Source organism: Schistocerca cancellata, chromosome 10, assembly GCF_023864275.1.
Source record: "Schistocerca cancellata isolate TAMUIC-IGC-003103 chromosome 10, iqSchCanc2.1, whole genome shotgun sequence".
Taxonomy (NCBI): domain Eukaryota; kingdom Metazoa; phylum Arthropoda; class Insecta; order Orthoptera; family Acrididae; genus Schistocerca; species Schistocerca cancellata.
In genome coordinates, this window is record NC_064635.1 from 191,860,364 (window position 1) to 191,875,427 (window position 15,064).

Sequence of the window (15,064 nt, forward strand, 5' to 3'; positions counted from 1 at the left end):
TTCAGAAAGACTCAACCATTTTCTAGGCATTTTTATTTGAAAACAATATGAAATAAAAATGTAATGTAGTCACAAGGCACACCTAATAAATCCATTTTTCCTTGAAAAGAACATAAATAAAACCTATCAAAAGAAGTAAAGCAATGCCATTAAGTTTTTAATATAAAAAATGAAATCAGTAATTCATAATATCTTAGCCAAGTAAATTTGTTGTTAGTTTGTTTTTGTAAAGATAAGATTGTGGAACTTAATTTTGTCACTAACGTACATTTCCAAAAATACGTAGGGATGATCAAAGTTCAGATAAAGGAAGATGGTGGTGTACAAAGAAGTCAAAAATGAAAGGACAGAAAAAAATCTACAGGGAAATATTTGAGACTTAATAGCTTATTCATAACACTGAGGTTGACTTTCATTAGGGTTGCCATGCGTACTGGGAAACTGGAATTGTACCAGATTTCAGTGGTGTAAATAACATTCCACCTGTCTGAGTAAAGGTCCTGGTTTTCAAAAAGTAATCCCTTTACAAAGGTATCAAAGGAATAAAATTTAAATGCTCATCCAAACCCTTGAAACTCTGATCAATTTGAATGGTCGAGATTCAAAAAATATAAATTATATTTTACCTCACTGTTGAAGTAAGTAAACCTAGTGAACTGTATTTTGTTTGATCAGGTCACAAAATTAGAGTCTTTTAAGAAAGAGTGCAGAATTAAGAGGTTTGTTAGCTACCAAAATGTGAGTACTATTTTTCAAAAGTGTGTGTTTGAAGAGCAATGCTCTGAACTTCTGAAAATAGTCCAGTTTTATTTCTCTCTTACTGGTGTAGAGAGAGTGTTCTTTGTAATGAATGCCCACTGGACTGAGGACAGAAATGAGTTAAATTAGGCATAAATTAAGGCCATTCTTGATACCCAATATAATATGGTAAATCTCAGTTTTTCTGAATCCTACAGATTTATCTCTAGTGACGAAATGTTGAAATACTTTGACTCTGTAACAGCATTTCACATGAAAACTATGCCAAATACATGTCCAGTCACATTAATGTGACCACCTGTCAAAAGCTTGAATAACCACCTTTCACAACACAGATCACTGCGAGATGTGCAGGAATAGAGGCAATGAGGTTCAGGAAGTTATCGACAGGGATGTGAAGCCAGGGTGGCTCTATTGCTGTGGGCAGCTGCACTAGGTTTCTCGGTTGAGGATCCGTGTGCAAATAGCCTGACCGAGGTGATACCACAGATTCTCGATTGGGTTTAAATCTGGAGAGTTTAGTGACCACGGGAGATTACATTGATCCTAGTGGTCCTCAAAACATGCAGGTGCACTGTGAGCTGTGCAACATGTTGCACTGACCTGCTGGTAGATGCCATCATGCTGAGGAAAAACTAATTGCAAGCAGGGATTGACATGGTCCCCAAGAACATATCCATACTTGTGTTGATCCATTGTACCTTCTAGAATGGCAAGATCACTCAAGGAATGCCACAGAAACATCCACAGACCATGATGCTCCTTCCTCCAGCCTGGACCCTTCTCACATTTGATGTAGAGTGTTTACTTTCAGTCGTTTAACACTGTACATGCCAGCTGCCATCTGCCTTATTCAGCATAAAACATGATTGACCTGAATAGACAATCTGTCACCACTCACTGGATGCCCTGTTGTGATATTAGTGTGCAAATTCCTGACTTCATCCCCAATAAACAGTAGTCAGAATGGGTGCATAAACCGGGTGCCTGCTGCAGAGGCCCACACGCAGCAAAGTTCACGGAACGGTTATTGAGGAAACACCGCTGGTAGTCCATAGATTCGTAAGGGCAGTCAGCTGCTCAATAGCTGCATGTCTATTTGCCTGTACACATCTCTGCAGCTGTAGTTGAATCCTTGTTATCTATGGGCCTAGTGCACCACAGTTACCTTGGCGCCAGTTTTGGATAGTGTCATTTTGCCATCTGTGGTATACTTTAACCATGGTAGCATGCAAACAGTTTACAAACATGGCCTCAAAGCCAATGATCACACTATTCTGGACGTCAGATAAATTGCTTTGTTCCTGTGTTACAACGATGACTCCACTATTTTTCACATCCCCCGCCCCAACACACTTTACATACCCTCCACTGCTAGAGCTGCCACTTGGCGTCCATGAGAGGTTACTGCACGCTGACATCAATCATAGATTATGGTCACATTAATATGACTGGACAGTGTATTTTTCAATTCCTTATTTACTGAAAGTGCACTATAATTAATTGCTAATAACCATTTATCCCAGTTTTGTGGAAGACAATTGTGGCAACCCCAGCTCAGCTTGATCTCCCTATTATCTTCAATGAATGTTGGAAATATTTGCAAATAAGCAACTACCCTTTATTTTTAAAAAAAAACACACTAGGTGATCCAGTCTCCGGATTTTGGGGACTGAGAACACAATATGAAAATGTGTGAAAGTGTCTCTAACATCTTTGCCCAATACACAAATACTTTGTTGGTACATGAACATCAATATGCTTCTCAAGATTGGTAAACTGAAGCAAAGATTGGGAAACTTAAGCAACTAACAGGTGCAATAGATAAACTCAACATCCACATTACAATACTACAAGAAACAAGATACACTGATGAATATCACATTGAGTCAAGGAAGTATAGAATTTACATAGGGAAACTAGCTGCTCCATTCCTTAAAAAATCACTACAATTTGGCACTGTATTTTCGGTCTGAAGAAGTATAATAAATTCAGAACTGAACTTCACATGAATGAATGTCCAAAGAAACAAAAAATGCTGAGGATTTATAGCCATATTAAATCCTGAATCATATTCACAAATTGTGAATACAGTACCTCCACATCTATGCAATTTACCAGAAACAAATAAAAATCTGTGCCACACTGTGATGCAAACCTGAATTTTCCGCTTTACGTGAGAGGTTGCCTTAACCGCTTCAGTTATCCGAGTATGCTTCACAGACAGATTCAAACTTACATGGCCCAACATCCCTTTCCCACAGTGCTTGCAGATTCATGTGATTCCTGCATAGGGAGGGACTGATATAGTTTTCTTGTCAGAATACCTTGGCTTTGGCACAAAATACAATAGTGCAATGTCTGTAAGGTTCAATGCAGTGTTCTTTTGGAATAAGTCATTCTTATCACCACATGGCTCTAACTAAAGTGAAGTTTCAACCTAACAATCTCACATCCAGAATGAGCTGAAACTCACAACTGGCTCTGGAACTTTCCTTTTAAATATTTACTATTCCAACAGGCTTGACCTTAAAGATATACTCTTGAAAGCTTTCCTAGCACAGGCGCACCTCTGAGGAATGGACTGTGACAAAGTGATAGAACTTACAACAAAAACCTGGTAAAACTGGAATTTCTGCAAGACTACACAAAAGTAGCATGCGTTCACTAAAATCCATAAATAGACTTCAAGGATCATCAAAGCCAAAAACAGAATGGCAGGAACTGTACAAGATTTCAAGAAAGACAATGTATGGAATTTGTACACAGTATTTACAGAAGACTGGCATATTATGAGGCACATAGTCTCTGTTTTAAAAGGCCAAGAGGAACTTCGCAAATAATAAAGAAACCTGAACACTTCTAGTATATTAATTACTTCAAAGATCTTTTAAATTCTGTACCACACAAGTCGAACACACTTTTGATAGCAAGTGAGCAAACGATATGTGACAAAACTACACAGCTACAGGGAAAGATAGTGTAATCACCAAAATCCAAAAATTTGGTGGCAAAAACCATGAGATTCCCCACCAATATCTGGTTCATGGGTCATTGTAAGGGGGGGGGGGGGGGGAGGACTTATGGTGACTGACACATAAAAATTAAAATGCAAGTACATAGAGAAACAACAAAACTTACCAAACAGCCATTAACTAACATCTCACCAAAAGTTAAATGCTTAGGCAAAATATCTGAACCTTTTACACAAGAAAAGGAGTCCAACAAGAAGATGGACTATCCCTCTTGTTGTTTAATATTCTGTTGAAAAAAAGTCAAAGAAAGAGAAGGAACCTGGGATAAAGAAGTTGAAGAAATAACCACTGGCAGACTATGTAAAAATAAAATCCATTTACAGTGTTTGTCCTTTGAAGACAATCTAGAAATTCTCTCCAACAATGGACAATGGAAGTGATTCACTGCCTAGGAGTACTTCACAAAATTGCAGGTAAAACTGGACCACAGATCTGACAATGGAAGATCTGGGTTGGATGGTTGGAGGAGGGGACCAAAGAGTGAGGTCATCAGTACCATCACATGAGGAAAGACTGGAGAAGAAAATCGGCCATGCCTTTTTAAAGGAACCATCCCAGTGTTTGCCTCAAGCAATGTATGGAAATGATGGAAAACCTAAGTCAGGATGGCCGGATGTGGGTTTGAACAATTGTCCTCCCGAATGCAAGTCCAGTGCACTAACCACTCACCACCTCACTCTGTGAAAATCTTGGATGGAATAACAACAGTGTTCAATTAGGATACATTGCTATTTGCCGTATCAATGGAATATTTGTCAACTGCACCCAGCACACCACTCACAGCTAAGTGAGAGACGGCTCTTTTGAATGACGTGCCAGCAGACTCCCAGGTGAGGCTGCCCTTTCATCACTTGTTGTTTCTAATGAGGGGTGCCATAGATACATGCCACTAGAGGACATAAATCCACATGACCTCACTGCTTGAGACACTGATTGGCTGGTGCACACATTTAAGCCACAGCAGTTCATAGTTCACCCAGATTAAATGCATCTACACACATAAGAACTTTAGTGTGGGAGACTGCAGTGAGGAACATTACACTGGAGTAACACAATGTTACTATCTCACATATTTCAAGTTGCTCAAACTATATTGTAAAGTATACTTCATACTCAAATTATGTAAATATAGATGTCCCACAGGGTAGTGTCCTTGGCCCAATACTATTCCTCATTTACATAAATGACTTCCCACAGAGCATCAAGCATGGACAAACAATATTGTATGCAGATGACTCAAATGCTCTAATCAGTGACAAATCACCAGATGCACTGAAAGAAAAAGCCGAACAAACACTAAACAGTGTACGTGAGTACAGCAATAAACTAACACTAAATTTAAAAAAAATGCAGTTAACTTCTATGTCTGCAAAACACCACACTATAACAACTTTAAGTTAAACGAAGAAACTATAGAATGTGTAGACTACACAAAATTTCTTGGTATGCATGTTGACAGTCAGTTAAAGTGGGAAGAACATATTAAAATACTTAGTAACAGAATCGCTGCAGCATGCTATGGTTTTAGAATTCTGACTGCAGTGTGTCATACTACATGTGTTAGATCTGTATATTTTTCTTACATCCACTCTGTTATTACCTATGGAATAATTTTTTGAGGAGTCAACAATAAAAACATTCAAATAGTTTTAAAATTACAGAAAAGAGCAATTCGTATAATAACCAAGAGTGGCAGTAGGGCTCACTGCCTTGTACATTTCCAAAAGTTGAAAATCCTAACTGTCCCCTGTGAATACATTTTTCAAAGTATTATGTATGTAAAACAAATATTGACTAAAATTCTGTAGTACACAGCTATGAAACTAGAAACCAATACAATCTGCATCTAGAGAGGAAAAATAAAACTCAGCAGAGCTTGTTGTACAATGCCGTTAAATTATAAAATAAATTACACCAAAATTTAAAAGATATTGACACAATTGGACAGTTCAAAACAAAAGTAAAAAAAATTTGTATTAAATAAAAGTTATTACGCAGTAACGGACTATCTGAATTAAAACATGTAGTGTAGTTAAAGTAGCCTCCATTGTAATACATGAGGAAATAATTATAATATGAAATCCAGAATTGTACAGTACTATAACAAAATTACATAAGGATATAAAACTAACGTAAGATACCTTAAAAATGTACCTAAAAACAAAGATGTTGTGACTTACCAAATGAAAGTGCTGGCAGGTCGACAGACACACAAACGAACACAAACATACACACAAAATTCAAGCTTTCGCAACAAACTGTTGCCTCATCAGGAAAGAGGGAAGGAGAGGGAAAGACGAAAGGATGTGGGTTTTAAGGGAGAGGGTAAGGAGTCATTCCAGTCCCGGGAGCGGAAAGACTTACCTTAGGGGGAAAAAAGGACGGGTATACACTCGCACACACACACATATCCATCCACACATATACAGACACAAGCAGACATGATATGTCTCGAACTCAGGGCCTTCGCCTTTCGCGGGCAAGTGCTCTACCAACTGAGCTACCCAAGCATGACTCACGAGCTGTCCTCACAGCTTCAATTCTGTCAGTACCTTGTCTCCTACCTTCCAAACTTCACAGAAGCTCTTCTGCAAACCTTGCAGAACTAGCACTCCTGGAAGAAAGGATATTGCAGAGACATGGCTTAGCCACAGCCTAGGAGATGTTTCCAGAATTAGATTTTCACTCTACAGCAGAGTGTGTGGTGATATGAAACTTCCTGACAGATTAAAACTGTGTGCTGGACCAAGACTCTGGACCTTTGCCTTTCGCGGGCAAGTGCTCTACCAACTGAGCTACCCAAGCACGACTTGCAACCCATCCTCACAGCTTCAATTCTGCCAGTACCTCGTCTCATACCTTCCAAACTTCACAGAAGCTCTTCTGCGAACCTTGCAGAACTAGCACTCCTGGAAGAAAGGATCTGCAAGTTTCGCAGATGACATTCACTGGGCATTCGCCACACCCACACCCTGCCAGCAGATCGCCACATTGTGTACCGTGATTTGTCACTCCACACAACGTTCTTCCATTGTTCAATTGTCCAACGTTTACACTCCTTACACCAAGCAAGGTGTCGTTTTGCATTTACTGGCGTGACGTGTAGCTTATGAGCAGCCGCTCGACCATGAAATCCAAGTTTTCTCACCTCCCGCCTAACTGTCATAGAACTTGCAGTGGATCCTGACACAGTTTGGAATTCCTGTGTGATGGTCTGGATAGATGTTTGCCTATTACACATTACGATCCTCATCAACTGTCGGTGGTCTCGAGGTGGCAGCACAGTGCACATAATATGAAAAACGTATGTTTTTGGGGGTTCCCAGATACTTTTGATTACAATCAAATCTGGACATCTTTCAGCAGACATTAACATGGGGTGTGTTCACCTTTCATCATTATGATGGCTTGAACTCTGCTGGGGACACTTTCAATGAGGTGTCTTAATGCCTGTAGATGAATGGAAGACCTTCATCAAGAGCTGAAATCAGAGAAGGTAGTGACATCGGAGGCTGGGGTCTGGAGGTGTTAAACTGAGTTCAGGTTGGGGCTCCGGGCATGCCAGTTCATTTCACAAATGTTAATTATTGACAATCCATTGCCTCACAGATGCTTTACAACAGGGTGGATTCTCATCTGATACTAATAATCATCGTGTTCGATCTGTTTCTCTACTGTAAGCAGTACACAATGCTGTAAAATATGTCCATTTTTCTGCATTCTGCATTTTTTGGTGCAAAAGGGAACCACATCCTAACTACAAAAGACACCTTCTTACCACAAAAGCACCTCATCCATGTCCACCTGCTTAGCTGGGTGGTAACGTGCTTGCCTGCCATTCGAGGAGGGCCGGGTTCTATTCCCGGTCAGGTCGGAAATTTTCTCCGCTTGGGAACTGGGTGTCGTGTCATCCTCATCATCATTTCATCCTCATCACTGGTGCGCAAGTCACCCAACGTGGTGTCAACTGAAATAAGACTCGCACTCGGCGGCCAAACTTCGCCGGATGGGGTCTCCCAGCCAACGGTGCTATACGCTCATTTCATTTTACCTCATCCATATTTCACTGTTGGCACTATACGTTATTCCAGCATTCACTGAACACAAAGCTTTCCGTCGGATTACCACAGGGCATAGCGGGACGCATCACTCCAAAACGTACTTTGCAGTTACCCACTGTTCAGTGGTCTCATTATTTACAACACCTCAAGTGTCACTTAGCACTTAGCACAGAAATGTGTTTTATGAGCTGCTCAGCCATTATACCCCATTTTTTAAAAAACTCCCTGCACACAGTCACCATGCTAGTTTGACTGTTGCTAGTAGTTTGAAAACCTTCCACTGATTTCACACTATTTTTTACAATCATCCTCCACAATGTTCTATGATTCCAGTCCGTCAGTACATGAGCTCTGCCTGGTCTTGATGCAGCTTTGGTTCCTTCTCCACGTTTCCACCTCACGATCACATTACCAACAGTACACTTGGGCAGCTTAAAAGAGGTGAAATGTCACTGGTGGATTTGTTTCTTAACTATCCATTGCTAGGCCGTACTTGAAAACGCTGAATTCTGACAACTATTCTGCTGTTACTGTTTCCCTACTGGCAACACAATACTCACCACCTTTTTTTATACTAGTGGATCCACCTCTCGTGACATCTATTGGTTAATTACGCATTCCGTAGGGGTGTCTGGAAACGTTTGATCAGAGAGTGTATGAGTTTTAGGAGGGCAAAAAGCTGCTTTAATAAGAGCCACAGCTCCTGTTTAACTACGCACCTGCTGTGTTTTGCTGGTAACAGATACCTGTAAATACTGGAAGATCATGCATGGCTTGAAATTGCCCATTGGAACAACACTGCACAGCTCCATTTTACACAGAATGGTGTTAATCCTCTAATCTCGGGCGATTTTCTGATTTTTCTGTGCAAAATCACGGGGCATTCTTATTCGATAGTTAGAACTATTGTACAGATAGAATTGGAGGAATGTAACAAGAAAACCAAAAACTTAATTCAGAGTTGATATTTAACTGAAATGTAATGTAAAAAATATGGGAAACGTGAAAAAGGCATTCAATGTTACAAAAGCTGAATAAGCTTATTAATCATTTTTCTGAGTGTTGTATATCTTGACACAAGGTTCCGTACACAACCCAAGAAATAAGGTTACAAAATTGCTGGTGCAAGAAAGTATATGTGAAAGTATGTGAGTGAAACTGGAGAATGTGTAAAGCGTGACTCCCAATGTTTCAAGTGGGAAAATAGCGACCTCCGACGTTCCAGAGCAATAACAGGAGATCTGATAGGAAAATAGCAGCCTACAATGGCCCTGAGAAATAGAAAAGTATTTGACAGGAAAATCGTGACTTACAATGTGCAAACAGAGTAGAAATTACATCCGACGTGATAGCAGTGGGGACTGCGAAATTCTCCCAGAAGAGCTGAATGCTCATATTTGTGTCGCCCACGACTGGAGCGTTAATTACTCTCATAAGGTGTTTCAAGACCATTTATCAGGTTGAGGGACTGACAGATATACCTTACATAAGCGGCCACATGTGGCTCTTTTATTTGGGGTGGAGCCAATGTATGACTTGGGAACAATATTCACCTGTGTATGTACAAATGGGTTGGGTAAAGGAAGAGGTGCAGCGACAGACCAGAAGCCCCTGTATGAGGGTAAGTCAAATACTATCCGCAATTTGTGATATCTTTGCAATTTTCAAGCTGCTAGGTTAGTTTCGTTATCACTGAAGTGCAGTTAATCGTGCCTGCTCCATTGTCTATTTGCACCAAAGAAGAGCAATGTTCAGTGATCAATTTTTTGTGGTTGGAAGGCATATCAGGGGCTGAAATTCATCAAAGACTTCCGGTACAGTACGGGAACAGTGTTTTGCCACACAACAGAGTGTCTACGAATGGATTGAAAAATTCCAAAATGGTTGCAAAAGTGTTACGCACGATGAAGGAGCCGGACGACTATTTACCACCACAAATGAAGAAACCATTGAGCGTTCAAGTGAAATGATTCTCTTAGACAGACGATTAACTATTGATGAAATGGTACATCATCTGCAAATTAATGACAGTTGTGGCTACGATATCATCCACAACAGACCTGGGCTTCATAAAGTTTGTGCAAGATGGGTCCCAAAACAACTCACACAGCTGCATAAACAAATGTGCTTGGACATCTGAAAAAAACATTTGAATCATTATGGTAATGAAGGGGACAACTTCTTAGACAAGATCATTACTGGTGATAAAACATGGATCCATCATTACGAGCCAGAGAGTAAACGGCAGAGTAAGGAATGGAAACATCCAAATTCGCCAACTGTCCGCAGGAAAACTGATGCTTACGGTTTTTTGGGACGCACAAGGTCCAGTACTAGAACATTATGGGTAAAGGGCACAACAATAAACAGTGTACGTTACAGAAGATGCTTACTGCCAGACTAAAGCCCGCAATATGAAGCTAACTCCGAGAATTGCTATCAAAAGGTGTTGTGTTGTTGCACGACAATGCCCACACTGCTGAAACGCTCCAGAAACTCAAATTTAGAGTACTGGATCATCCTCCCTATAGTCCTGATCTTGCCACTTCTGAATATCACTTGTTTGGTCCACTCAAAAAGGCATAAGATTTGCCTCGGACGAAGCAGGGAAAGAAGTGGTGCATTCCTGGCTCGCAGCTCAACCAAGAACCTTCTTTTATGAGGGCATCAGGAAGCTTGTACAATGATGGACCAAGTGCGTTGAAACACAATGAGACTATGTCAAAAAATGATGTTCTTGTAAGTTTGGTATTTGATTACAATAAAATTTTATAACTACTTTTCTGATAATAATTAACTAAGCCTCATATGACTTGCAAAAACTTTCACCTCTGTCCTCACAAATATTCTGTGCAAACATGTTGAAAGTGGCAGTTAAGATGTACTGGATCCGTAATAAAAATAATTTGACAATATGAGTGGGGGGATGGTGAATAAAACTTTGCAACTAGGAAATAAAAGAAGAAAAGTATTAGAGAAAAAGTTGTGCTGAAGAAGAAACAATCAGAGACATGGAAAGATAAGAAAGGCATGAAATCCTTCCTAGAAACATAGTAAAATAATAATACAGAAGAAATTGTTTACACAGATGCCAACAGTCTGACAAAAGCATATGCAATGTGTAGTATACTGATCTACTTACGTAATGCCTCATTTCATCAATTTTTCCTTCTCTGGCAAGTAATGCTAGAAAAGCATCTTGAATGTCAAGTGGACATCCAGCACAGAGTACATCAGTATTTTGATCTTTTTCATGGAATTTTCCTTTATTGGTTAGGTATCTCAAGACCTGTGTTACATAACTGAGGGCTGGTGAAATACTGTCACCCGCTATCTTGTGTTGTGAATTATGCTTCAGAATATTTTTAGTGACTGTAGAATTTTCACACAATACCTCCAGTCTGGTCCATACCATTGTTTCACCTTCATCTCTGAAGTATTTTGCCACTGCAACAAGATATATGATTTGTATTCACAAATTTGTGTATTTATAATGGAGAGTTAACAATATGTAGGATGTTACACATATTGTAGAACTTAACATCTAATGTCTACCACAATTCATTCATAGGAAATAAAGAAATAAATAAATCCTGTAAAGGGGAAAGAGATTTTCAATAGATGAACTTCAAGATTTTTTTGTTTTAATCCAGTCAACTTACCAATAACAGAACTGAAATCATAGCATTATACAGTATTATGTTTGCATAATGTGCTCCATTATATACCATGCAGAGATTTCATATCTAATATTTAAATTATATTTACTAATTGTATCACTATCAATCACAACCACACTATGCACTGATCATTTTGTAAATTACATGAAGCAAATAAGCGAAAAAATTGCATGTTGAGGATCGCCTGTTGTTTAAAAAAATTCCTGCAAGACCATCTAGGATTGCATAGTCAAGATTCTTAGTTGCTAGTGACTGCTATCACCAGAATGTGATACTATCTGTCATTATGAACGGAACAGAGTTAAATAAGCTGCTTTCACTGTACGCATATAAATATATGCAATAGTATGAATGGCGACTGCAGCCAAACTCGGTTCCATTAATAAAATATGGACCAATATAGTGCTAAACCATATTGTATAGTTCACTTTAAAAGCACTTTAAATTAAAAAGGTGCACTGATACTAATGCACTTCATTAATCAAGAAACAAATAGAGAGAATGGACGCAATGTGCAACAAGAAGAATGAGCAATTTGTGGAAATTATGCAGATATCACCCATGCAAACTCCCAAGTCACTCGAAAAAGGCTCTGGTGACTTGTATATATAAGAGTGGTTGTACAAACGGACTCACAAAATTACAGACCAATAGCAGTTTGCTGCAGGATTCTAAGTATAACTACGATAAATTTTCTTGAGATGAAAGAGCTTCTATCCACAAATCAACTCAAATTTAGAAAGCACCACTTGTGCAAACTTACATTGCCCTATTCTATCATGATATCCTGTGAACCATGGATGAAGGGAAATGGGCAGATTCCACTTTTACTGATTTCCAGAAAGTGTTTGACACCGTGCACCACTGCAGACTGTTAACGGAAGTGTAAGCACATGGAATAAGTTCCCTGATATGTGATTCAATGACTTCTTAAGTAATACAACCCAGTATTTTTCCTCAACAGTGAATGTTCATCACAGACAAGTGTATGATCTGGTTGACAGGTTGAGCAACAATTTGCGGCTGTTTGATGATGCTGTGGTGTACAGGAAGGTGTCATTGTTGAGTGAGTGTAGGCTGGCACAAAATGATTTAGCAAAATGTATGGGTGGTGTGATGAATGGCAGTTTATTGTAAATGTATAAAAATGTAAATTCATGCAGATGAGTAGGCAAAACAATACTGTAATGTTCATATACAGAGTTAGTAGCGTACTGCTTGATATGAGATGGTGCCCAAAAACAAAAACAATAAAACATTGCCATAGACGGAACTTGTGTAGTATGCATTTCTGCCACTAGGCGTTTAACTCATTCCCATGTCAGTGCCACCTGTGTTGTCAACTTGGCTTGTTCTGTTCATTTGCAGTGATTGTTTTTGCTAGCACTGTTTTGATGTTTTATTTTTTATGATGGCAAGTTCAAGTGAACAATATGTAGCTGTGAAATTTTGTTTTTTACTCAGTAAAAATGCTACTGAAACTGTTTTAATGGTGAAAACAGTTTACCAAGATGAAGCTATTGGAAAAACTGAAGTGTACGAGTTGTTTACTCCATTTAAAAATGACGACATGTCGATTGATGACAAACCTCATTCTGGATGTCCATCAACTGCCCGAATCGACGAAAACATTGAAAAAACTCAAGAGCTTGTACTCATAGACTGTGGACAGACAACTGATCGACTGTCAGAGATTGGTGGATTATCTAGGAGCTCGGTTCATCAAATTTTAACAGAAAATTTGTGAACAAAAAGGTGCAAAATTTGTTCCTCAGGTTCTGATTGATAATCAAAATGAATATTGAGTTGAAACATGTGTTTTGAAATAACAACTTGAAACTGATTCAAATTTTCTGCCAAAGGTTATTACTGGTAATGAGTCATGGTGCTATGGTTAGGAGCCAGAAACAAAGCAACAGTCAGGCCAATGGAAGCTGTCATCAAGTCATCCCATCCAAAAAAATTTCATCAAGTCAAATCAACCATCAAAACAATGCTGATTTGCTTTTTTGATGCCAAGGGCACAGTTCATTCATTCAGAGTTTGTTTCCCTGGGCCAGACCATCATCACACCTTTTATTTGGCAATTTTAAGAAGACTGCACAGCAGTGATCATCAAAAGACCTAATTTGTGGCAGACAGGAGACTGGTTCTTCCACCATGACAATGCACCTGCACATGTAGCCATCTCTGTTAGACAGTTTTTGGATAAAAATGTTATGGTTCCACTTCCCCATGCACCTTACTTGCCTGACCTGGCTGCATGCTACTTTTTCTTATTTTCACGCATGAAAAGGGGCATGAAAGAACACCAATTTGATGACATTGAATAAAAAAGGGAGGAGCTGTCAGCCATTTCGAAAGATGACTACAAAAAAATGTATCGAACAGTGGAAGCACTGGTGGGACAAATGTATTAGTTGTAATGGATAGTATTTTGAAGCAGATAAGGTTGTTTTGTAAAGAATTTGAAAACTTACAGCTTTTAAAAAATAATTCCTGTTTTTAGGTACCCCATAGTACAGTCAAATCAATTAAATATCTGTGTGTAATGTTGCAAAGTGATATGAAATGGACCAAACACCTAAGGACAGCAGTAGAGAAGGTGAATGCTCAACTTCGGTTTTTTTGGGAGGATTTTAAGGGAAGGAGATTCATCTGTAAAGGAGACTGTGTATAGAACACTAGTGCAAACTATTCTTGAGTAATGCTCTAGTTTTTGGGATTCCCACCAGGATGGTTTAAAGGAAAACATCGAAGCAATTCAGAGGCAGCTGCTAGATTGTTACTGGTGGGTCTGATCAACACACAAACATTACGGAGGTGCTTTGTGAACTCAAGTGGGAATCCCTGGAAGGAAGACAATGCCCTTTTTGTGTAACAGTATTGAGAAAATTTAGAGAACCGGCATTTGAAGCTGACTACAGACAAATGAACATTTCGCTCAATGACCACAAAGATAAGGTGTGAGAGATGAAGGATCATATGGAGGCATATAGACAGTAATTTTTCCCTCACTCTGTCCGCAACTGGAGCAGGAAAGGAAAAGACTAGTAGTGTTATAAGGTACCCTCTGCCATGCACCATACAGTGGCTTGCAGAGTATGTATGTAGATGTAGATAAGCCAATCGTAGTGCACTCTGAGCATGCTGAATGAATTACAACCCTGGATTGTGTGCAGAATTTACTTAGACCTAAGAACTGGTAGTGACAGCTACCCAGTTATCAGCAGACACTACAGAAGCATGGGATCAAATCTTGTTTGCTTTGAATTTTGACATAGATGAACCTAGATTATCCTTTTGCAAAATCTGGCCTTCTGCCTCCATACTTGCATCTATACTCCGAACACATATTCTTCAATACTTTAATGTCACTGAGTTGTGCAGAGATGAAGGTGCTTGCCCACACTAGTGCGCAGAGCTGCAAAAACCAGTCTTCAGACTGAAGGGCAAGAACAAAAGATGTTGAATATCTTTTTAAAGAAGATGTTTTTCTACATAATATTTATATCACTGTAATATATAA

General features: G+C 39.2%; 1 protein-coding gene across 1 annotated transcript in view; it reads right to left on the reverse strand.

The window, feature by feature from the left end:
* Window positions 1–15,064, reverse strand: part of LOC126106242 (uncharacterized) — an 81,985-nt gene that overhangs the window by 16,307 nt on the left and 50,614 nt on the right. The window contains exon 4 of the mRNA XM_049912469.1: window positions 10,998–11,302. Coding sequence (XP_049768426.1) covers window positions 10,998–11,302 — 305 coding nt within the window. The remainder of the gene's footprint in view (window positions 1–10,997; window positions 11,303–15,064) is intronic.